The sequence below is a fragment of the Pteropus medius genome, unplaced genomic scaffold (genome assembly GCF_902729225.1).
Source record: "Pteropus medius unplaced genomic scaffold, Ma_sr-lr_union100, whole genome shotgun sequence".
NCBI classification, from domain to species: Eukaryota; Metazoa; Chordata; class Mammalia; order Chiroptera; family Pteropodidae; genus Pteropus; species Pteropus medius.
The window spans coordinates 6,915,159-6,941,535 of NW_024349801.1; the positions used below are offsets into that span (position 1 = coordinate 6,915,159).

Consider the following 26,377-nt stretch of genomic DNA (forward strand, 5'->3'; position numbering starts at 1 on the left):
GGAGAGAAGGAGAGAGAGAGGGAGAGAGAGGGAGAGAGAGAGAGGCACTTAAACTGTTAGTTGCTTAGGGGGAAAATTTGTTCAATATTTTTTAATTTCCTCTTGCAAGTAGAGTAGAGCAATCAATATATTGCTGCTTCTTGAAATCAAGATTTTTCTCAAAGAATATTCAATAGGCATTTTCAAATTTTTGAAAACTTTCTTCTTCATTTAGGCACAATTAACCTTATTCACAGGGTCTATAATCATATAACCTATGCTCATTGCTTTGAGATGAACTCAAAAGTACCTAACTAGATCTGTTCTCTGTATTTTTTTTTTTTACTCTAGTAATATATATGGACCTATGGTTTCGCTGAGAGGGGGTAGTCAGATTTTGCTGATCCAACAATTTACGTACAAATTCACATATAAATTTTTCAATATCCTCAATTCTCATATCACTGACTTTTCCTGGATGTGCTATCATTGATAATCAACCCAGTTCCATTTAGCATTTACTTATACAGAACCAATAACCATATCCCACTTAATTACTTAGGGGATTTCACACACACACACACACACACACACACACACACACACACACACACACACACAACTGTGATATTGGAATGTATAGTATGGTCTAGTTTAAATTAAAAAGATCCCCCAAAGTATGATTGTTTCCAGCTTCTCAGCAGTGAATTAAAAGCTGTTTGGTGTAGTGAAGATTACAGAAGCAATCACATTTATGGGCCTGCTTTGCATACGAACGCTATTAATTTCCATAGTCAGGGTGGCTTCACATTTCCACGCATGTTAATATAGATACCATCTGAGATAATCACTTGGAAAAAAAGAGGAGAGAGAGAGAAGGAGGGAGATAGAAAGAGAGATAGAAAGGAAGAGAGAGAGAGAGAGAGAGAAGTAAGACAGATGAGAGAGCCAGAAAAATGCTCTCATAAACCAAGTTCGGTCTGAAACATATTGATTCTGATTAATAGCAGAATCAAAAGACAAATGAGGGTTCCTGATAGCCTGACCCAGAAGTCACACTCAGGGATCAAATTAATATAGAATCACATATTGGAATTCACTTATTGTGCCAGTCCTGCACCTTGTCATTACAGATTCTAATTATCGAAATGATTTCATTGGTGTTAATTGCATCAAGATGTGGCTGGGCTCCACCTTGGATAGGTCCCTTGATGCTTAACATTGCATCTTCATTATTGTGTTCCTTTCATCTCTTAAAATGTGTTCCAGACTCACAGGACAATCCAATCAAGCAGGCTGTTTCCCCTTCCCCAGCCCCCAACTTTTCTTTAAACATGCCAGCCACATAGTATAAGAATGAAGGAATGGGGCTAGCCTGGAAAGCAAAACTGAGACCATAGGGGCAAATGTACAGTCATCTTCCCTGAAGGGACCTCAGAGCATCTGCTGACTAAATTAAACTACCGTTTTCATATTCTTCATTCCCAAATGTAAAGAATGGTACTCAAGAGCCTACAATTAAATTGCTATTTGTCTATCATCAATTTTAAATTCTAAAACTATGCTTGTTATGCACTTAGTAATGTATCCCATGTCCTCATAAAGATAAAACAATATAATATCAGCATTAAAAAAAAAAGAGAGATTATAACTACAGGTTTGAGGGGAGCATATTTTAATGAAATTAATTGGAATTTGGGGAGATTTGCATTTAATCCACAGAATAGCTAGTAGAGATTTTGAATTTTTCTGAAAACCATCTTATTAGCCTGAAAAAGAAGAGTTTTGAATTCCTATGCCTAAAAATTCCCAGAAGCCAACACCCTGCTCTCACCATAATTTTGATCTAATGCTTTATATGACAAACTACAGGAGGACAGCGATCCACAAGAAGGCAATGGCTTTGCTCTCAGGGATCAGCCCAGGAGAAATGGATCTTATTTTCTTTGCACAGAGCAGTCCTCACATTGGGAGCTAGTGGTCCTCGTTTCTGGGAGCAGTCAGGAAATCCTCACCGATGGTAAAATACTAAAAAGAGACACACTCTACTCTATTCACCTCTAAGATGGCAAGGCCCTAATTCAAGGCCTTCCATTCTCAATCAACCCGAATAAGAATAATGATCAGAAAACAGTTTAGGGAATACCACTTCTTGAGACATATTAATAGACATTGGTAAATTGAAATATGAGGATAGACCAAAAGCATTATTAAGTGACATTACTTACGGTTTAGAATCTTCTGGTCCTCAATGAATTCAGCTGGTTGATTGATACGGAATACTTTCTGCTGAAATCCAGGAACGCAGTCCAAATCTTCTGCAGATGTTAGCAGCAGCACCTGAGAAAACCAAAGCCATCAATATTTTAACACTGGCTTGTGTGTTTGCCTGCTAACTTTTACCAAATCTGTGAGTTTTAGAAATGAGCTGAGGTTTTAATTTCATTTCCCAAATGAAGAGGTAAGTTGCACTTCTCCTGTGGTTGCCAACAATTTTGTTTTGGCAATGAGATTTGGCAAATGTGCAAATGGGAACAGCTGTGGCAGTTTCCATTAACTTTCAGTTAAAGAAATAACTTTGTCAGATTTTTTACACCTGCTAAGAATCTCACTATGGTTTCCATGTGTGAGATTTCATTATAGAAACTGTCAGTTTCATATGATCTCTGAGCTAAAACCAATTTCGCTTTCATAGATGCAAAGGAGCATTATTATCTACGAAGAGAACAATGGAACTACTCCATTAGAAGTTACTTTTAAAAGGCATCTAGGGCCCACTGGACCTTCACAGTCCAATACGTTGGCCATGAGCCACACCTGGCTACTGAGCCCTTAAAAAGCAGTTGGGCTGAAACTGTCAGTATAAAATATATGTTGGGTTTTGAAGACTAAATACGAAAAAATTTTTTTAAAAAACTAATAATTTGTATATGGATTACACATTAAAATGCTAATACTTTACAGATTAGACTACATTGATAGGTTATTAAAAGTAATTTCACCACTCTCTTTTTATTTTTGTAAATTTGCTACTAAAAGCTTAAAATTTATAATTGCTTCCAAAGGATCGGCTTTGTCTTTGCAAATCCTTGGGACACTGCATCCAAGGGTCAAAAATTTAGGTTATATGTTTTGGAACATAAAAATATGTGACATAGTCTTGGATAAGGGGTAATTTTAAAAGGTAAGAAATAGTTGTAGGTTTAGTAGGAAAAAAGCAAAAGTCCTGTGAATACAGGAATTGCCTCTCTCTCCTCACCTCTTATACCAAGCATTACCACATATACTGGCACAGGGAATATGCTCCATATACTTAAAATATGACTGCTAATTTTCTGGTCAAAATGGTGGAGTAGGAAGACACTGTGCTTGCCTACTCTCATGACCATATTGGACTTACAACTAAACTACAGAACAACCATCACTGAGAATCTCCTAAAGTCCAGCTAAACGGAAGTCCTATAACTAAGGATATACAGAAGAGGCCACCTTGAGACTTAGGAGAGGTGGAGATGCAAAACAGGTTGTTTCCACATCCACATGTGGCGGTTAAAAATTGGGAGGGATAACTTGGCTGTGGAGGTGCCCCCTGAGAAGCAAGGGATCCCAACCACAACCCAGGGTTCCAGTGCCAGGAAGAAAAGTCCCCACAACTTCTGGCTGTGAAAACCAGCAGAGATTGTGGGTGAGTGAGCACAGGGCAGCTGGAGTCGCAGACATTCTTCTTAAGGGGCTCACGCACAAACTTATTCGCTGACAGACTCACTTACTCTGAACTCTGGTGCTGGGGCAGCAACTCAAAAGGGATCAGGGACATACAGGGAGGAATTGAATTGTCTGGCTTTAGGGTGAGGGCTGAAGGGGCAGCTTCCTCCCAGATAGAAATGCGGATTTAATCTCTTGTTCTTTTGTTGAGCCCTCCCCAATCCAGCATGCAGATGCAGGCTGCCGCCATATCTGAGTCTCCATCAAGGAGGCTAAGACCGTTTGCTCCGCCCTGCTGATTCCCTGAGACCCCGCCCCTTCCAACCTGCGGGCCCACCCAAACTGCTTACGGTGGTTTTTTCATACAAACAGCCTGTCTTGGCTCATGTTGCAAACTTTCCTAAAATCTCTCAGAGGTCCACAAACCCCAAACAAGCAGCACCTGGTCTTGGCATGTTCCATACCTCTTGCTGAGTAGCCCTAAGCCCAGCACTCCTGGCAGCTGGCTTCAGTTCATGGCTTGGCCCCTCCCATGCACCTCCAAGCTCTTTAAGGGTAATGGCTATCTGCAGATTGCTTCGAGGCCCATGCCAGGTGGCTCCAGGCAGGGCACAGGTGACAGCTCATATTAGCTTGTGACGGGACTCCTCCCAGGAGGCTCTAGGGCTGGCATACCTAGTGGCCAGCTTTGGGCCATGCCAGAGCACCACCCAGCAAACTCCTGCAGACAACGCACCCAAAGGACAAACTGGGCAGGCACCAAAGTCCTGCTAAAGTGACTCCTGCTCCATAGGGTCAGCCCCTACACAATAGCTCCTCCACTGTAGTCATAGCGAGTCCTCACAACCAATCATTCTGAGAGTGAATCCCTCCCACTGATGTGCAAACAGTAACCGAGGCTCAGCTACAGCAGGAGGGCACGTGTGGTCCACACAAGGGACACACCTGGAGCATGTGGTTCAGGTGATCAGGGATACTATATCACTGGGCCCTACAGGACATCTACTACATAAGGCCACTCTACTAAGACAGGGAGACATAGTTGCCCTACCTAATACATAGAAACAAACACAGGGAGGCAACCAGAATGGAGAGACAAAGAAACATATCCCACATGAAAGAACAGAACAAAGCTCCAGAAAAAGAACTAAACAAAGTGAAGACAAGCAATCTACCAGATGCAGAGTTCAAAACACTGGTTTTAAAGATGCTCCATGATCTCAGTGAGAATGTCAACAAAGAGATAGGAAATATAAAAGTGGGAATAGAAAACATAAAAAGAACCAGTCAGAAATGAATACAGTAATTAAAACAAAGAATACATTAGAGGGAACCAACAGAAGATTAGATGAAGCAGAAGATTGAATCAGTGGTTTGGAAGATAAGATAGAGAAAACACCCAATCAAAAAAAAATCCCCCCCCAAAATGAGAATAGTTTAAGCAACCTCTGGAACAACATCAAGTGCACCAACATTTGCATCATAGGAATACCAGGAGAAGAGAGAGAGAGCAAAGAATTGAAAACCTATTTCAAGAAATAATGATGGAAAACTTCCCTAACCTGGTGAAGGAAAGAGACATACAAGCCCAGGAAGTGCAGAGTCCCAAACAAGATGAGCCCAAGGAGGCCCACACCAAGACATGTCATAATTAAAATGCCAAAGGTTAAAGACAAAGAGAGAATCTTAAAAGTAGCAAGAGAAAAGCAGTTAGTTACCTACAAGGGAGCTCCCACAAGTCTCTTAGCTAATTTCTCAATAGAAACTTTGCAAGCCAGTAGGGATTGGCATGAAATATTCAAAGTGATGAAAAGCAAGGACCTACAACTAAGATTACCTAGCAAAGCTATCATTTAGAACTGAAGGATAGATAAAGACCTTACCAGACAAGAAAAAGCTAAAGGAGTTTGTCACCTTCATCATCACCAAACCAATATTACAAGAAATGTTAAAGGGATTTCTTTAAGAAGGGAAAAATATATATAAAAATATGAATAATAAAATGGCAATAACTACATATCTAGCAACAATTACTTTCAATGTAAATAGATTAAATGTTCCAATCAAAAGATTGGGTGGCCAAATGGGTAAGAAAACAAAACTCTTATATATGCTGCCTACAGAAGACTCACTTCAGATCGAAAGACACATAGACTGTAAATAAAGGGATGGGAAAGGATATTTCATGAAAATGGAAACAAATAAACCAAAATTAGCTGGGAGAACAATACTTATACCAGAAAAAAATACACTAAAAGCTATAACAAGAGACAAAGAAGGACCTAGCAATTCCAGTTCTGGAAATCCAAATTTGAACCACTAATTTGAAAATATGCATCCATATATTCATTGCAGCATTATTTATGATAGCCAAGATATGGAAACAACCTAAGTGTTCATCAATAGGTGAATGGATAAAGAAGTAGAACATATATACAATGAAATAATAATCAGTCATAAAATAGAATGAAATCTTGCCATCTGCAACAACATGGATGGACCTGGAGGGCATTATGCTAAGTGAAATAAATCAGATAGAGAAAGACAAATACTGTATAATTTCACTTATAAGTGGAATCTAAAAAATAAACAAACAAAACAGAAACAAACTCACAGATGCAGAAAACATTTTCATGATTGCCAGATGGAAGGGGAGTTGGAGGGATGGGTGAAAAGGAGAAGGGATTAAGAAGTATAAATTGGTAGTTACAAAATAGTCTTGGGGAAGTAAAGTATAGCCTAAGAAATACAGTCAGTAGTATTGTAATAACTATGTATGGTGTCAGATGGGTACTAGATTTATTGGGATGATCACTTTGTAAGTTATATAAATGTCTAATCACTATGTTCTACACCAAAAACTAATATAATATTGTATGTCAACTGTAACTGAAAAAAAAATTTTTAAATGTGACTGCTAACATATTTCATCCTTTACTATATGGCCAGCACTGTGTTAAGTTTGTTATATGCATTATCTCCTTTAATCTTCACAACAGCTCTGTGACATATTTATTATATTATAAGATACATTTTACAGACAAGGGGCCTGACATTCTGGAGAGGCTAACATGTTTGCCCAAGATTATACAGTTAAGTTGGTGGGGCCAGGATTTGAATCCAGGTTTCAGAGTCCACTATCAGAGCCCATCTCATACCTCTTAGGCCTCCCATGTGGGGCAGGACTTTGCATTATTTTGCCTGAGATATTTCTCTGTGACCTGTGGGAGGCTGCTTTATATGAGCATGGTGCCAGCAAACGGTGTTTGGCAATTCACATCCACAAGGGCAGCCCGTGACCATAACTGATGAGAACTGGTACACAAATACCCCAGCTTCCTCACTGCTCAGGTAAGATAACTCGGAGGCAAGTGTTCTGTCTTTGTTTCCACTTGGACTTGAGCTCCAGTTACCCCCAGTGGTATCTGACTTGATAACTCATCTTCCATTAACTTCCTTCTCTTCCTTGGCTCATTTCCTCACCCCATGTTGGTATTTTTCTGATATTACCCTCCAAATAAAACCACTCACACTTAAATCCTTGATTTGGTATTTGCTTCTTGAGAAACCAAACTTTGATGCCAGTACACAAACTCTTAACCACTGTACACAGGTTGTTGAGGAAACTCATATCATTTCCACCAGCAAACTCAAAGGAGTGTACAAAAGGTTGAAATCCATGGAACCAAAGCTTCTTTCTAAATACCAGCCCTCTGAAATGCACTGAACCTCAAGGAATGAGAACAAGAATCAATCTCTGGAGCTTCACAGTGTGGCCAGCCTGAGAAACATCAGAGAAATTGAAATGGGAAGGTCATCACCCTGACCAACATCATCTTTCTAAAATCAAAAAAGAAAGGATGCTACACTACAGTCCAGTATCTGAGCAGTTCTGCTCGTAAAACTTTTCCCTGCTTTGCAAGCAGGCTGTGGTTAGATCACTTCTGAGGGAATCATAGCGCTGACATCCCAAGTTGCACACACACAGAATGCAGATTCAAGACTCAGAATAATTTGCCGGCAATTTTGCAAGCAGAAAATCTGTAACTGGCCAAAATTAACTCAGTTAAACAGCAAATGGGCAAAGGTTGCATCCAGGCGCCCTGTGCCTACAATTATACGTTAACCTTATAAACAGCTAATTCTGCCTTCGAATCCCAGACCAGTAAACCAGTCATTCCACAGAAACGATGGGAGATGATGTTTCTCCAGGAATCCCGAGTATAAGAAGCCAGAGCTGATTGAGAATATGGGTGAGTCGAGTCCCCCATTTTTGTCTCTCTGCAGCTCACTCTCTGTCCTAATACCCTGGCATGCTCTACTCAAGATTCCTCTGAAGCCATAAAAGAAAAATAAACCTTTCTAACTGCTGACCCTCAAGGATAGTGGTCATAGTGGGAAGACTCCCAGAGGCTCCTGCTTTGCTTTTGCAAATTCTTGGGTCACTCCATCTACTAGTAAAAATTCAGATTAATTGCTTTATAATATAAAAACATGCAACTCTCCTGGGCCAGGTATGACTTATTGAGGTAAGAACTAGTCACATAATTAATTCACTCACTCCTCCCTGCATTCATTTATTCACTATTCCCAAACACTTTAATTAAACTCCTGGAATTCAGTGAGCCCTTAGCTAGATGTTGTCCTGGAGCTTATAGAGAAGCACAATAATGCAGTAATTAAAGGCATGAACTCCAGAGTCACTTTACTTGGTTCAGATTTTGGCTCGGTCCTTTACTGACTGTAAGATTTGGCATTTCTCACGGCCGCTCTATGTTTCAGTTTTCTTGTCTAGAAAAATATGGAAAATAAGATGTGTATTGAGAAGGGTTGGGCAGAGTCAATGGGATGATGCATATAAAACAGAATAGTGCTGCACAGAATAAGTCAATAAGTATTAACTGTTAATGTGGACTAGAAAAGGTGAGAGACATTAACAAATCATAACTTAATTAATTGATTAAAATTAAATTTTAACTTGAAAAGAAATTATAAGTCTCTTCTGGAGCATGTAAAAGCTGAGGGAAAAGGTGGCTAATTTCATCATACAGGGGGAATCAGGGGAAGCAAAACCACAGAAAGACACTTCTGTTTCCATCTCAAAGATGGGTCAGAGTTAGCTGGGTAAATGGAGAGGAATATAGACTTGTCTTTTTAACTGATACACACTTTGCTTTCACAGGGATTCCTTTATGCCTCTGTGGGTTTCATGTAACACATCTCTGAATTGACAAAATTGCATTTAAAAAAGAATCCAGACTAATTTAGGGCTTCCCAGAAACCGAATGTCTGATTAGGCAGTAGTTGTACAATGTTCTGGTTACAGCTATTGTCCCTTGACTTTTTAGCAGATTTCAAATCGTATCTGCACGTGATTTGTCATAGATACCCAATCTTCAAATTTAATAGCACTAAATTTAGTGGTGGGATATGAAAAAGCATCCCTCACTGGTTTAAAGATGAGTACTTGGACATCACTGCAAAACTAAGCAAGCCCCTTTTCCAGCATCGTCAGATGTCACTCTTATAAATATACTACCTGGACATACTTTTCCCCAAACCCTCTTTAACATTTCCAGAATATATGCTATGAGTAACATTCCAAATTTGTCTTTAATGCCATGACAATAATGATCTTCCTACAAGGTTCTTTTGTGCATTTATGCATTTTCTTGTACCTCGTAAATAATAGGCAACCAATACACCTGTGAAAGCTCAGCAAAGATCAAATTTTACGATCACCAAAGGATTTCTATTACTTGAAAATTATAATCAGCCTGCTTATGAAAGCAAATTTATGTTCAGACAAACGATAAGCACAGGACTGAGACACATTGGTTCTGTATGACTCCCACTCTAGCAGCTGTAACCTTGAGTAAATAACCCTCTGTGTCTCAGTTTCCTCAGATGGAAAATGAGAATAATAGTATCTTGCAGGTTATTATAAGAATTAAGTGAGCTAATTATTGTAAAGAGTCTCACAAAGTACCGGGCATATAATAATTAGTGAATGTTTGATATTATTATTATCATTAGTAGTAGTAGTGTTCCTATATATAACTGTTTAAATCAATATACATGATTCACTGACATTCCCCAGAGCGGACATTTAAAAATATCATCAAAATATTACTTTTGTTGCTACTATAAAACTATTCAGTGGTAGACTGTGCTCAGAAATACTCAAAGGGAAACAGCAGGGACCCAAATCAGGTAGAAGATCAGGAGGGAATTTGCATCTCAGGGTCAACTGCACAATAAGAACATCAGTGCCTGTTGTGAGCTGAGTTATGTTGCCTGTGCAGGATGCCATGTGCATCCTTTAAAATGGCAGCTCAGAGCTCTGTCCTCTGTGTAAGAATCACTGCCTTAAACTTACATAAAAATAGCAAATCCTTACATCAGGCTCCTTATACCTGCTTCTCTTCTTAACTCCCTTTTTTTTTTTTTTTTTTTCTGCAACTCTTCAGAGCTTTCTCTTTTAAAAAGAAAAGGTTTATGTTTATCCTGACAGGTACTGATTCAAGAACATAGCCAGCTCTGAAGTTTGCTTCCAGAAAAAAATGATGTTTTTTTTCTGTCTCAGACTGCAGGTTGCCAACTGGCAGCACATGGGATGGATGTGGCCAGCAGAGGTGGTTAATTTAGCTAGAGCAATCTGTCATAAAAGTTAAATTATCATGTTATATAGAGTACACTTCTCCAAGTTGTCCTTGTCTGCTCTACTCTCTATGTTATTGCTCCCACTCATTGACTCAATTATACACTTGTCTGGCCCTCTAGGCATTTGAGTTTGCAGCCCTGTTTTAGACTTTGGAAATAGGCTCTTTGAGCAAAGAACTCTCCTTGTTATATGTCTCTAGTTACTTGTCATAACAGCTGCCATAGCCATGTGCTCTGAAGCAGTAATTTTGGCCACATGACTAAGCACTGGCCGACAGAAGGCGGGTGAAAGGATTTTCACCACTTCTAGGCCTGACACCTGAAATTCCCTCTATTCCCTATTAATGAAAATGGAAAAGAAGGACTTCCAAGATGACAGAGTCACTCAATAGAAAGAGGCCAGACATCAGTCACTGCCTAGAGGACAAGTGTCCAACAATAAAGCTCCACGTGCCATGTGCAGTCCCCAAGACCTAGAGTGGTTTGTTACAGCACCTTGCCTGGCTGGCTAGATACTCAACATGAAAAGAATAGAGGCAGAGGTTCTTCTATACCACCACAGCTTCGCAGATACATCCCACAGGCCAGGGAGAAATATCTGAACTGAAGAAAAACTTAACACAACTACATTCAAGCAGCCATAAATAAGAAAAGTCTTGCCACAGATAATGATCTCAGATCTCATCCTCTCTTAAGCCAACTCCAAAATGGTATTTTCCAAACAAACTCACTGGTGTCTCCTGGCCCCTTGTGGTTTTTCTGTCATTCACTTTTTGCTATTAGCATGGATGGACAGTTACTTTATCCCTGCCACAAAACATCTCTATTTTACTCTTGTCAAAGTTGGTCTATTGTAATCAGTTTGAAGCGGCTTAGATTGGCAAGGAAGAAAGACTACAATCTCTGACTTGCAGGATATAAAAATGTTACAGCAGTGTATTTTGCTTGATTCTTTATCCTGCCAGATATTAAAACTCCAGAGTCCTGGAAGTGTTTATAAAGGCACAATGTCTACAGAGAAAGCATGGAGAAAAGAGGTACTTCAAAGACATGCACATGCACACCAATGTCCACTCACGTACACATGTGCACACACACAGAGGTGCACACTGATACCCTCACTGTGAGTGTCAGCTCATGTTATCCACACTCCCACCAAATTGGACCTCCTTAAAATGTTCCTGGTGTTTTACAGCCCCAGGAACACAAAACACCTGCCACCTTCTTGGCCATTAATGATAAAGACACTTTGAAATAATTTCGTGATTCTTGGGAAAATAAAGGAGGAGAATACTTCCAGTTTGGTGAGTCCTGATGTAGCCTTCATACATGATTTGAGGCCAACATTATAGACCTCATATGAAATGAAATGCTACTCATAACTTTTCCTCAAATTATTAAAAGGGAAGAAGCAAAATAATGATCTTCCAAAGGTGTCCTCAGCCTAATCCCAGAAACTAAGTCAGATTACATGACAAAGAAGAATTAAGGTTGAAATCCACTGAGCTTAAAATAAAGTGATTATCCTGAATTATTTAGACATAATCATAAGGATCCTTGGAAATGGAAGAAAGAGTTAAAGAGTTAGAGGAAGATGTTATAATTAAAGCCAGGTCTCAGTGATCTGGTGTGAGAAAGACTCAACCTGCCATTGCTGGCTTTGAGGGTATAGGAAGGAGCTGCCCCCCAAGAATGCAAGAGGCCTCTAGAAGCTGGAAAAGGAAATACACACACACACACACACACACACACACACACACACACACACACACACAGACCCCTCCTAAATATGTAAAGAGTCTCAAGCTAGACTACCTGGGTTCAAATCTCAATTTTGCCACTTAGTTGCTGTGCAACTCTGGGCACATTACTTAACTTCTCTGTGCCTTAGTTTCCTCATTTGTACACTACAGCCAATACAGCCAATAACTGTATCTACCCTCATTGGTTGTGAGGTTCAATAAGTTAACATAAATCAAAAGGTTTAAGACAGGAATTGTCTCATAATTAGTACTATATGCTACCAATTGCTATTATTATTTATATTAATATGGAGGAGTATATGTAAAATGTTATGGAAATACAGAAGAAGGAAACACATACTCTTTGGATGAGGAACTGGGACCTTGTCACTGATGAGGCCATATTGTAAAGATGACTTACATTTTTCAAGTGACAAAGTACAAGAAAGGATGTTCCATGCAGGGGTTTGGTAAGTGCAAACACCAAGGCATGCCAGTTGAAGAAACAGGGAGCAATTTGGCAGGGATAACGAGCTCTGGGTTGTTTTCAAGATTATTTGAAAGTGTTTTGTCATCTCAAAATAGGATTGACTTGACCAGGCATGTCCTCCCTGAGTCTGGCTAAACAGAGCCAAAAATAATTTAGTCAAGGAAATCATAACTTTTGTCTAAATGGAACTAACTCTTTACTATTAATATTCCAGGATTAATCCACTAGATTCAATCGGTAAATTTTAAAATACAATTTTGTAAGAATTTTAGTTAATCCAATAAAAAAGAATTGGATAGCTGGCCCTTAGTAGAAACTAGTGGCTCTACTTGCCCTAGAATTGGTGATGTTTACATGTACCTGTGAAATAATAATTACATTAGTGGTGCCAAATGCCAGATAAAACCTTCTCTAAAGTCAAGCAAAGAAATCCCTATATGAAACACACTTGGATGAGCCTTAGCAGTTCCAGGAAGTTTAACTGAGCAAATATTAAATACCTACTGTGTGCCAGGCACTTGAAGACTTGTCTGGTCTGCACATAAAACTCTAAATCCATGGGTGGGAGATTTACTAAATGACTGGGTCTGAGGTTTGAAGATTCAGCCCACTAGAAGATTGGTGCCTGAGTCCATTACCTCGGCCAGCTTCCCATCTCAGCCACTGCTGCAGTAAACAGTTCCCTAACATCTCAGACTTGCCCCACAGACTGTCTTCAGTCTTTTCACATTCTGCTCTGGGGTTTGTTCTTATCCTTTAGGAGCCGAGTTAATGCGAGGGCAAGCAGCATGGGGGAAAGCAGAGGACCTAATACGCCGGGTCCAGCCCTCAGCGCTGCCCTCGATGCTGGGAAGCGGCAGCTAGCTAAATACCTCAACAGTTTTATTCTAGATGGACTCCTCTGAGAGACATTCCTGTGCCACTCAGATGTATGTATGTATGTATGTATGTATGTATGTGTGTGTGTGTGTGCGTGCGTGCGTGTATATAATTAACTATTATTCAGCCATTGCAACAACATGGATGGACCTTGAGGGTGTTATTTTAAGTGAAATAAGCCAGTCAGAGAAAGACAAATATTGCATAGTATCATTTACGTGTGGAATATAAAAAAAAAAAAAAGCCAAGCTCATAAAACAAAGAGTAGAAAGTGGTTGTCAGGGGCTGGGGGCGGGGGAAATATGGAGAGGCTGGTAAAAGGAGACACACTTTCAGCTATAAGATGAATAAGGTCTGAGGATCTGATGTAAAGCATGGTGACTATGGTTGATAACACTCTGTTGTACAGTTGAGGTTTGCTGTGATGATATAACTCATTTGTTCTCACCAAAAAGATAAAAATAAAAATAAAGGAAGGGATAGGTATGTGAGGTTAATAGATGTGTTAATTAACTAGATGACTAGATGGGGGGAAATCCTTTCAAAGTATACATGTGTGTCAGGTCACCACGATATACACTTTAAAAATATTACAATTTTATTTGTTGACTATACCTCAATAAAGCTGAAATAAAAACCAACCAAACAAACAAAACCAAATGTCCAAGAGGGTGTCATTTCATAATCACCTACATTTCTGGGAATATTTCCTGTGAAATCAGGAAATCTAAAAGAAGACTCCACAGATGGTCAATAGTTACATATACAGTCCTCATGTTGTGTCAATTTAACGACTAACTATGACCTTTTCTTGCTTAGAAATAATTATCAGATCCTGGCTGGCCTTGCTGTGAAGTGGAACATTTTATTCTAACTGTGCAACTCTCAACACTTTCTTCTCTGCTAGACATTAGACAAGATGTCAGATTTGTCATCACACCAGAAGGTTTTTATTAATTATCTTTCAGAGGCGAAGTCCCTTTGTAATTTATTTTTTCACACCAGGAAAATTCTTCTATTGAACTAAATGTCTATCTTGTTAAATTATTTTTTTCTGTTAAAGGTTCTCTTTTTGAAAGTTCCAGAAGAAAAGAATAAACCCAACAAAAATCTGTGTTGAAGTCAAGGAATTGATTATGTTAAGCAGAATACCACATATCTTCCCCCAGGGCAGAGTGTAAAAATTTGCATCTTTTCTTTAAAACCTAACTGCCTGATGTACAGTTTAGATAAAAATTTCTCCAAATTCTTGTTTGCTTGAATCAGACAGAATTGCAATAACTGCTCTTTACATGCCAATCAATCATATTCTGAAGGACTCATTCATTGCTGTAAGCAACATTTATGAAATGCCTACTATGTGTAAGTGCCAAGATATACAAAAATTAGTAAGACAAGACCCCTTTAGGAACACAGAGCACAATAGGAAAGGCTGATATGTAAACACCTACCTTTAAAATACAATTATTTACTAGAGTAAATAATCTAGTAGAAATTGAAAACTGGAGACACAATTAACTCAACGTTGCAAGGTAGGAATAAGGTCACTAGAGAAACCAATGAGAGAAACCAATGAGCTAAGCAGCTCCAGCGCAGGACTAGGCATGCCAGTTCCTAATTCTGGTTGTTTAGGCCAAAAACTTCCCTGGATTTTTGCAGGGCTTTTATGAACATGAAACACCATGACACCAAGAAGAGCTTCCCTCCCCAAAGTGACATTTTGTAATCAAGGATGGGGTTACACTACATATGAGTTAAAATAGCCTGGAAAACCCTTACTAATGGAGCAAAACGGCCCACCATAATTTGGTTTTTAGTAAAAGAAAATGAAATGAATCCTTGATTTGTGACTGTGTGTTATTTAAATGTTACTTTTGATGTTTTATCCAGAGTCCTAACTCAAATGATCAGAGATAATCCTGCCTTCTGGAATAATTAGGGAGCTGCTGCTTTGTTAAGCTGGAGGATAATCAACTTGACCTTGAAAGTTTGTCTGTAGTACCACAGTAATGTTCAGAACACAGACACGACAGCCACACTAGAGTCTCTTTCGACAGCCAAACACCAGCTACAGACTTTGTTTTTAGGACAAACATGTTTTAACAGAGGGTGCAGACTGTGATGGCCAACAGGCCCCATATGGCCACTATTATCTGTTAGATGACCTTCAGTTTGTGGATTAATTGCTAACATTTAAATACCAAGTATTTTTACTAAATACCTAGATTTGAAATAGCATTGGCACTGGAGTCAAACAGGGAAACACTCCACAGATGATAAGAATATGCTCCCAATGGGCAGAGCTTCATCCCCAGATAACCTGTCTACAGTCTATGCCCCTCTCTATTGGTACTCCCCTCTCAAATGGTACTCCCCAACAACGAGTACCATTTGCCTTTTATTAGCACAGTTGTGTTGGTTTCCTAAATTAAACTTGAAAGTGGTTTTTAGTTTGTAATCATCTTTATACAGACTTTTCTTACACCCAGACCTCTTCATTCTTTTACATTACCTTCTTGGCTACCCCAAGCACCTGAGTTTCCATTCTTTATCTAATATTCCTAGAGAAAGCTTCCCTTGAATGGGTTGCAGAGAAGTTGTCTCTGTTGCAGTGAAATAACCACCACCACAAAAATTCTCCAGTATTTGGCTCTTAAAACTGCTTCCCTATTTACTATCTTCTAGATTCTGAGGAGCTGAGTCAGCCTGCTCCATTACTCAAGTTCATATTTTTTCAGAGCATCAGAGCCTTCTAGTTGGCCTGCTTGTTCAAAGGCACAGACATTTTAAGGTAATAAAAGTGGCTTATTGCTGGTCTCCAAACACTGAGGACATCCTTTCCATCAACTTCATGGCAGTGTCAAAGGATCACCCTCCTCCCTAATCCCTACAATAGGCAAGAAGCCTCTACAACCTGTTTCTCACTGAAGACAAACAAAAAATATATATTGAAATAAAAATATATTAAGTCACAACATCCCTCTATTATCATTACTGCATTAAATTTAGGTGTGGATAACTAGTCTCTTCCCTCTATGAAGCAGGGTTTAAGCTAAGAAGAAAGAAAACAACTGAGCCGAAATAGTTTGAAAAGAACATTATATATATTTTTTCTCATGTCTACTTCAGTCCGCAAGCTCAATTACCTGAAATTTCATGAGTCAGTCCTTGGGATATTTTCAATTCAAGCTGGATTAATGCAATCATCAAAGTTTCTGTTAATCCTACTGCTCTTTCAAAGTAAGTCTGACTCTTCTTAGGGAAAAATAGTATATCTCACCCATAGTATTATTTGGAGGAAAAGCAATCATCAAAAATTATACAGTGCAAAATATGATCATGTAAAGGGCTTCAACACTTATCTGGGAGACTACACTAAAGTCTTTTTAGATACTCAGACATCAGCTACTTTGTTCTAAGGATGAGTAAGCTAGAGCAGACAGGTATACGTTATGATACCTGATGAGGCCATCTATCTATTAGGTGGCCAGCAAGGCCAGCATCCAAGTGGGAAGTTCTGGCAACTACAACTAAGACAGTGGGAAAGGGGTTAAGCAGGGTGGGGGGCGGGTAATACCTGGGTCCCAGTTAGGGTGACCAACTGCCTTGGTTTTCTTGGAACTGTCAGGGCTTTTTAGCTCCTAAACTTGCATATCCTAGGAAACTCCTCAGCCTCAGGTACCCTAACCCCAAAAGAGAATTGATGGCACATTCAGACTGAGCCATCTGAGAAGAAACAGGAACTAGTAAAAGTATGGGCAGGGTTGGGGAGAAGGGACACAGGGAAACATACAGTAACTGTGGGACACCTTTATCTCATCTAAGAACTGAAGGTCCAGGAGAGGAGACCTGACGAAGAGAGCTGCATGGAGGGGGCTCCCTGAGAGGAGCCTTGATCCCTAATGGAGGAACACAGCATCCTACAGAAACATACTCTCCTCCTTTTCTCTTATCCTAGTCCCCCATTGGCTAAATCATTGCCCATAGGCCAACTCCAGATCGCTGCCTGTTTTTGTAAATAAAGTTTTATTGGAACACAGCCATGATCATTGATTTACTTATTGTCTATGTCTGTTTTCACGCTGCAATGGCTGAGTTGAGTGGTTGTGAATGAGATCATATGGCCTGCAAAATCTAAAATATGTGTTATTTGACCCTTTAAGAAAAAGTTTGTAGACACCTGGACTAAGCCCACTGAAAGCCAGAGGGCTGGGGAACTCCATATAGGACAGAAGGCAAGGTAGGGAAGTGTAAAGAGTGGACCTGGAGAGGCCAAGGAAGCTGCTCAACACACTGCTTACCTGTGACATAAATCACAAAACTGGAGAACTACTAGGAGAATCTAGACCAGAATGCTGAAAACAGAGGCACCCCACAATTACTTTGACTGTGAACAAAATCTCGAGCTTCTTAAGCAGCCTTCCATGAATTAGGCTCCTGCAGAGAAAGTGCGGTTGTAGAAGGATGGGAGATTTGAAAAGCTCAGAGGCATTCAGCCTCTTCATGGGTAAATTTTCTGCAAGTTCAATATTTTTAGAAACTTTTTTCAACACCCAAAGGAAATACTTTAAATTCATAAATAGGAAGGGCTTAGAGGTTTTGTTTGTTCTTTGGGCTAGAGAAAAATTAAATGTTTCCTAATAATTTCCAATATCCATGGGACAAATATTAAGTGGGCACTTACTACCTCCAATCCTGTACTAGACACTGGAGATAACATATTAAGCAGAACAGATATGTTTTCTGGCCTCATGAGGCTTAAATCCAGTGGAGGAGATGATCAAGTAAAAAATAAGTAGAGGATAATTTCAGAGTGATAAATTCTAGAGAGAAATTAAAACTGAATGGTGGAATAGGAAGAAAGACATTAGATGGAGGTTAGGCAAGTGTCTTTAATGACAATGATGAGGACTTGGTCACGCCAAGGTCAGGGAGGAGCATTTGAGGCAGAGGCAGTAACAAGAACAAAGGCAAGGCTTTGTTGCAGGGAGATGCTTGGTGATGGGAGGGAGGCTAGGACAGCTAGAAGGCAGCATGGTTGATGAGACTCGAGACTGAGGAGAGGCCTTATGGCCAATGACACTGTACAAAAAGCATTAAAAGAGCAAGTCTGGAACTGTAGCCTTGGAAAGGTATGCTTGCAAGGTTGGCTCTAAGTTGGCATCTGGACAGTGGATTTCAGGAGGGTTCCCACCACTTAAACTGATAAGGGTATCTCATTATGCCTAAACTGTTTGTACAAACAGTATGGTTTGTGCTGAGCAGCTGCTTCCTTCTAAGAGCCTGGAATTTTGCTACGTACCAGACAGAAGGTGCCTATGTGACTCAGCTACCACTGAGACTAGTGGCTCGCAGTCTCTAGTGAGCTTCCCTGCTTGGCAACATTTCACATGTATCACAGCCTATAGCTGGAGGAATTACTCACATCCTGTGCAACTCCACTGGTAAGATCTATGCCTGGTTTCCCCCAGATTTCACCCCAGCCACCTTCTTCCTTTGCTTATCTTGCTCTGTATCCTTTCCCTGTAATAAACTTAGCCATGAATATGACTATATCCTGAGTCCTGTAGGTCCTCCTAGCAAATCATTGAGCCTGGAGGCGGTCCCTGATACGAACAACAGATCTGTATTTCATTTGTTTTCTCTGTGCCAGAACTCAGGGGAGGCAATTTACATGGACTTTACCATGTACTTCTCACCACAAGTTTCTGAGTTCGGCAACCCTCCCAGTCATCACTATCACAAACATTTTAAAGATGAAGTAATTAAGAGTCAGTGAGTTTCTGTACCTCACTCAAGTCACTCAGCTGAACCTGCCTGACGGAGAATCCAAGTGGCCTCACTTCCAGTCCCAGGATTGGTCCTCTGTGCTCACTCGCAGTGCACAAAGGTCTACAGGAAACGTGGACATTTTGTATATATGTTTGACTTCCACCACAAAGGCTCGTCCATTTTAAGACTGTAATCTATTTTATCATGAGATGCTCCAGGAAAGCGCATTCGAGCTCCACCTCTTAATCTTGACAGTGAATTTGAGTCTCTGTTGTTAAGAAAGACTATTCAGATTTGGCAATAAGATTTTTCGAGGGTGATAAATGTCCCTTTAAAGGGAATGTATATCCATTGACTGAATAGCTGTTCTAAAAATGAAAATCACACTTGGAGAAGGGAAGGGTGGGTTATGAAAATGCAAATTAGAATGACTTTATTGATTGAGTTGAATTCAGCTCGTCTTGTCACAAAGATGTGAGTTGGATAGGCTCCTTACTAAGCCACGTCCGAGGTGTTACAGAATGCAGACACTCAGCATTAGTGGCCTCAGAATGGAACATGATGTCTGCTGTTCAAAGGCAGCAACAGAAAATGCCAAGATGCTATCATTTGCATTACTCTAGAACATAATTGTGCTCTTTTGAAGAAAAAGATCCCTTTAGGCCTGACGTCCTTCATCAATTTTTCTCAAAGTGAGTTATATATACCACCATGGTATGTAGAATGATTTTAGGCAATATACTCAGATGAACATTTTTTTATTTTAATAATTGTCTATTTTAATGCTTACCTCCTATTTATAGTAAGCAATATTGATTTTTTTAGGGTAATGATAGAAAATTTCCTTTCTAAATATATTTGTGCCAAGTAGTAAATTGATTTAAATAAAAGTCAGTAACTACAGAGAATGTGGTTCAATATACATAAAAGATTTAAGTTGGAGAAACCTCGACCTGGATAAGATATCTGGGGAGGTTTGCAAACAGGAAATTTCAACCGGAGTTGAGTGATGAGGTATGAGGATAGATATCAGTCAGACCAGCAGCTTCCATGTGACTTGGGAGCTTGTTAGAAATGTGAATTCTCAGGCTCCACCTCACACCCACTGAGTCAGAAAATCTGGAGGTGGGATTCTATAATCTGTATTTTCACAAGCCCTCCCTGTAATTTCAGGGTCCCTTAAGTTTGGGAACTGCAGTAGAGACAATTTGCCATTCAGTCACTTACTCATTCAATAAATATGAATGAAGCATCTTCTACATACAAGGCTCATATTTGAACTCAAAGCCCTGGAATGCCACAAAGAAAGAAAACATTTCAAACATTTTACTAAAGACACCTCACACATGCTATGAATGAATCATGGCAAATTCTGATGCGCAGGACCCGAGCAAATGAGGTTTTGCTGTACACGGAGAATCTAGGGCTTGGAGCATGATCTCCCGGGGTGTATGCAGGGCAGATTTCTTGGTGTGACCAAGACGTATATTCATTTTATTGTCACAGACTGATCAAGTTGATGAAACCCTGGCCAAGAATTAAATGTCCTCGGTTTGCTGGAGGCAAGCATGTATCTAGACTGATCATCACAGCAAGGCAGTTCTGGCCTCCTCTGTGTGAGCTGAGACCTTCAGAGCCTGGGAAAAGTTTCCTCTGAAGATCAGGAGTGATGAGGCCACTGCTCAGCTCTGTCATGGCAGAGGGATTCCTCACAATCTAGCATCCTAGGGTTATACATAGCTACCACCCCTGGTAGCTATGTATAACGAAACAGCAGTGGATTAGGAAGTGACAGAACAAGAGTAATGCTTACCTCCTAGAGGTAAGGATCATTTTATCTGATCAAGGAATATAGCAACTGGATTCACTTTCCCCAGGAAATTTACTGAGTGGGGTCTTTATTTGCCGCTTAGAATGCAGCTCCTGCATCAAAAGATGGGACAGACAAGGATTTTAAATCCAGGTGCTGTGTGATCTTGAAAAGAGAGAAGGGACCAAAATTTTCACAGCGCTTTCTCTGTGAACATTAGATGCAGCATAAATTGGTTCAAACTCTGGAAGCCACATGTGCCTATAAAATGTGCTGTAAGTACAAAATGCATACTGGATTTCAAGACTTAGTATGAAAAAAATGTAAAATGTTTCATTTTAATTTTTATACTGCTTACATGTTGAAATGATACTACTTTAGATTTATCAGGTTAAAGAAAATATATTACAATAATGTCACCTGTTTCTTTTGACTTCTGTTTACATGGCTACCAGAAAATTTAAAATTGTATCTGTGCTTCAAATTAGATTTCTATTACATAACACTGCTCCAGAACAGGAGTCTGCTAACTTTTTCTTAAAACTCCAAGTAGTAAATACTTTAGGTTTTATAAATCGAGAGGCAAATTTGAAGATATTATGTAGGTATTTATATAAGCATTTAAAATGTAACTACTTAAAAATGTAAAAACCATTCTTAGCGTGTGGCTGTATTCAAACAGGTGCCAGGATGGATTTGACCCATAGATTACAGTTTACAGACCACTGTTCTAGACGATAATGTGTCTCAAAACATCCAACATACAGTCCCATGGACCCAGCAGTCCACTTCTGTGGAGCCGACTGTGTGAGCTGACATATAATCAGGTAAGTGACAACCGTGAGAGAACTTAGGCTCAGACCCAAAGTTAGTCAGCTGCAGAGAGGCAAGGTGGGACTTGAACCAAGATTTGTGGGACCCCAAAGTTCATATTCTTAACTAACAGGCTTCAGCAATGTAAGGTGCCTTTGTGTTTTCTCCTTTTCTCTTTCTTTAGAGGAGTCTTTCTTATGGCTGCATGGTCATGTCAGATAGCCCTGATACCATGACTGGCCTTGAGAAGGTGCTTTTCAGATGAATAAACAAAGGTATGCATAAGAGATCGGGGCCTCCATGTGGTTTTGAATCTCTCTCACTTCTCCTTCAGCACAAATGACAAAAGGTTGTCTGTAGCTCAGCCATCTCGTGCAGGTCCCTGTTTTTCATGCATGAGCCACTGACCTTTAAATTCATTTGAAAGATACAAGCAGCCTGCCAGGTGCGGGGAAACAAGACCTTCGAGGGTCCAGTAGCAAGAATTGTATTCAGTGCATCAAGAATTAATCCTTTGATGAAGTGGGTTATTAATATAGGAAATGCAAAGCAGTTGTAGCCTATCTTCTGTTCAAGGCTCTCCTATAAGATCTTTTCACATTGTAATGGTATCAACTGTGAAAAGACCCTCATCATGGTCATAACCTCTTTTCTCCCATACGTAGACCCTGAGCTATAGGCTTTCTTAGAGTTAGGTCTTCCTTCAAGCCTTGGTTCCGGTGCAGGTGTCCCCTGAGAATTCTATGGGACTGGAGTAGACTGAAGATAGATTCCATCCAAATGGCCGAGTTGGCATTAGACACTTTCCTTTACACAGAGAAGAACAGAAATGGAGCAAATTTCCATCTCCACTAATTGCAAAAGCAACACAAGTCCTTTGGGTGGTTAATGGAAGACCAGAGGGACACATTCAGAGTATGTTTTCCAAACTAAGAATTTGACAACTCAGTGAGTCCATGGGATCAACATGATATAGCAAGAGGCCATTATGTTCTTGTATTAAGTTTGGACTTTGAAGTCAAGTAGACTTGGACATGAGTCGTCATGCCAGCATTTACTATGTATGTAGCTTTTACTAAGACATTTTCTTTTCCTGGGCTGAAGTTTGCTGCATCCATGATAAGGGTAGGTTTAACTATTTTAAAGGATTAGTGAAGAACAAACACATTAACGTGCTTGGCACATGGTAAGGAAGCACTATATAATTATTCATATTATTAACATTTGAAATCAGAAATCTCTGGAAAGTCTGAGATGTTTTGTTGCTGTACAAATTAGAGAAGGCTCTTAGGGGATGGATTTGTGTCACCTGTCTTCTCACATTAGCTCTCTCGTGGTCTGCCATGTGAGAGTGCTACCACAACATACTGACTCGTTTTAGGCATAAGAAGGTATAATTCCAAGATGGGAATTTTGTTGTAAATATGTCATATCCTTCTAGCTGGTCCATGTAATAGACATTGTTACTCCATTGCTACTTTTTTATGATGTTTGCTGGATTCAACATCAGATTTCTTCCCAACACAGCCTCCTAACATCTGCTGCCCAATAATGGAAGTTGTCATCCGAATCAAAATCTGCCCATCTTCCTTGGTGCAGTCAAATTTTGATACCATTTCAGTGGTTGGCACCCGCTAGATAATCAAGAAATTCATTTTCTTTCTATCCATTTGTGTTTCAGAATATACAGTGCTGACTGATCTAGATGTATGAGCTTATTGTAACATGGCAATGTTATCAAAATGATTTCAAATTGCTATTGTTTTTATTTTTTGTGGTGGTGGTAGTCGAAAGAGTATTAGATTATATTTCACTACGAATCTTGTGCATGATTTATAAATCTAATTATAACTGTGGATAATGACAGCAGGTTTCACACTGCCTATAGATATGTTTAGTAGACTGCATTTTCTGATTTTCATATGGATTTTTACAGCCATGTTAATAGAGCAACGAAAAGAAGGAAGAAGAGGAGGAGGAAATGGAAAGTTACTCCAAAGTACCTATTTGCTGTAAAACATTTAAAACTATGAAGAAGACAGTGCGCTCATTAGGGTTGGAACGCAAACTTTAGACATTAAAAAACTTATTTTCTGACTGGTTTCATGTTCATAATTAGTGGCTAATATTCGTTTATAAGAAATTAAAATAAACAGTAGCTTAATGAGATTTCACTAGGCCACTCACAAGCACTCAATCAAATCTTATTTTCAATATATGAAAAATGTCTCCTTGATTCCAAATGCATTTAGGGTCAACAGTAACATCTTCATACATAAAAGATTCCATTCCGCCTTTAAAGAAGAGGTAATTATAAAATAGCGGTCACACAGAAGGTCTAGGTTTTGTGTAACTTCTATTCTAATTAATTTATCATATGTGGGATTTTGCTTTGGTTTCCAAGTGTTGATCTTTTATAGCTTCCACATTCCATGTGATAATGGGTTTTATTTCTTCAAAAGGTCATCCTTGATATAATTTCACCATTAGCAGAGGGGACCTAGGAGCATGGGTGTTTCTGTATGTCATTGCATCCTGAAAAGTCATTCTGCAAAGTCCTGGATCCTCTTTGCCCTTAGATGTTATTTAAAAACCAAGGGGGCAAGGCATTTGAACAAAAGGTGAGAAATTCAATTAGTTATTAGGAAGGTTGCCTTCACTATGCCGGCCCCATGAAAGCATGTGGATCAACAGAAATATTTGTATTTGAGAATTTGTTTCCTGTTTTCCCTTTCTGTTTCATAAGTGAAATGACCTGGATGTGATTGTTATTTTGTCTTGTATTTATTTTACGGCTGGTTTTTCTTGGGGCAATCTGATCCATAGCTGGGGTCCTCAGACCCTTCGTCATCAGGAACCCTTTGTGTTATTGTTTGGGTTGCTTCCTTCTGATGCCTTTCATTCTTTGAAAAAATTTGCTCTTCCAAGCAAACAGCAGTTATTAAGTAATAATTACTTCATTTCCCAGGGCCTCCCCACCCTTGCCACTTAATAAAAAAGATCAAAGATATACATAATTGTCAAATACGAGCATCTTAGATAACCAGTTAAACTGAGTTAATAGAATTCTGGCTGAAAGCAGATAAACTTGATGTCAAACTAGCCCAGGATAAATATATGATTTCAGTTGAGATTTCTGAAATACAGGCAATTTGCAAATCATAATCACTGACTGCAAAGAAGCCCCTAGATTAAGGCTTCTCAAAGCCACTGTGCATGCAAATCACCTGGAATCTTGCTAAAATGCAGATCTGATTCAGCGGGTCTGGGGTAGGACCTGGTACTCTGCATTTCTGACAACCTCCCACGTAATGTCAATGCTGCTGGTGCATGGACCACACTTTGAGAAGCGAGGCCTTGGATAGTAAGGGAGAGCAAACAGGGAATTAGGTCACAAGAAAGACATGGTTCAGTTTCAGCTCCAAGGAAGACTTGTTAAGCATCTTCTGTATGGCAGGCCCATTATAACACCAGGTACCTTTTTATATACAATATTATGAATGGGACAGTTTTCCTTCAATGGCCCATTCCACATCTTGCCATATAAAAGTTCTGTGCATTCTAGAAAAGAGCCAGACTATGTCTGGGGTTGGAATTCTTTCCATAGCCATTATAATACACATGTAATACCATTTTTACTGGCCTTCCTCCATGTGTGGAATGACTCAGATCCATTTAACAAATGTTTATGTACCCAATACAATACTAACCAGTAGATAGATACTGCTAACAGAAACCGATACAAATAGCCCCTGCCCTCAGGGAATGTTGAGATAGTAAGACACTGACAGGTAAGTACACACAGAAATATGTAACTATATATGGTGCCTATACAATAATACTATTAATACCACGTCATCAATAATATTATATACAGGCAAGTGGTATGATGAGCCTTAGGAAAGAAGAGAGTGAATTCTCTCATCCTCTCAGTTCTCCCATCCCTCACCCATTTAAAAACAAACAAAACTGTAGATTCTCGTCTTCCTTTCCACTGTGTCGCTCCCCATCTGTTCAAGAAGGTTCATTGTGCCAGGTACCATGTCTGATGCAAACAACACCGCTCACTGCTCTTGGGAACCACAAAGGATGGAAGGAGAGAAAAAATGCTGACTTCCATTATTACTACTGGAGATTCAGCATGAGGCATACCATAATAGGGCCTAGCACAGTGTCTCTCACATAGCTGGCATTCAAATAGATTCTTTCAAATGAATAAATGAATGGAGGAGTCAATAAGCATACGGCCAAGTATATTCTCCAAATATGAAAGTCAGAAATGGTGCAGCATAGCGGCTCTTATTAGCTTTATATAAAAAGTGTAATACGGATCCTACTCTTGCCACAATCCAGCTCTAGGAAATTTTATTCTGTCTTCTAAGGGGAAAAAAAGGTGATATATTTTCCTCATAGGAATATTGTGGGGATTAAATGAAATGTCTGTGAAATGCTTACTCCAGGGCCTGGCAAGGTGGATATTCAGTAAATGATAATGGTTATTCTTAAAATCATCTTTACTACTAT

At 39.5% G+C, this 26,377-nt stretch overlaps 1 protein-coding gene and 1 long non-coding RNA gene across 2 annotated transcripts in view; one reads left to right on the forward strand and one right to left on the reverse strand.

Moving 5' to 3' along the window:
- The window catches only part of CDH13 (cadherin 13), a 967,094-nt gene that overhangs the window by 755,051 nt on the left and 185,666 nt on the right, over positions 1–26,377 (reverse strand). The window contains exon 2 of the mRNA XM_039888803.1: positions 2,208–2,319. Within this exon, the coding sequence (XP_039744737.1) occupies positions 2,208–2,319 (112 nt within the window). The remainder of the gene's footprint in view (positions 1–2,207; positions 2,320–26,377) is intronic.
- On the forward strand, positions 20,995–23,807 carry LOC120622966 (uncharacterized). The gene is made up of 3 exons (XR_005658604.1): positions 20,995–21,052; positions 21,723–21,867; positions 23,790–23,807. It is a non-coding gene; the product is annotated as an uncharacterized LOC120622966 (long non-coding RNA).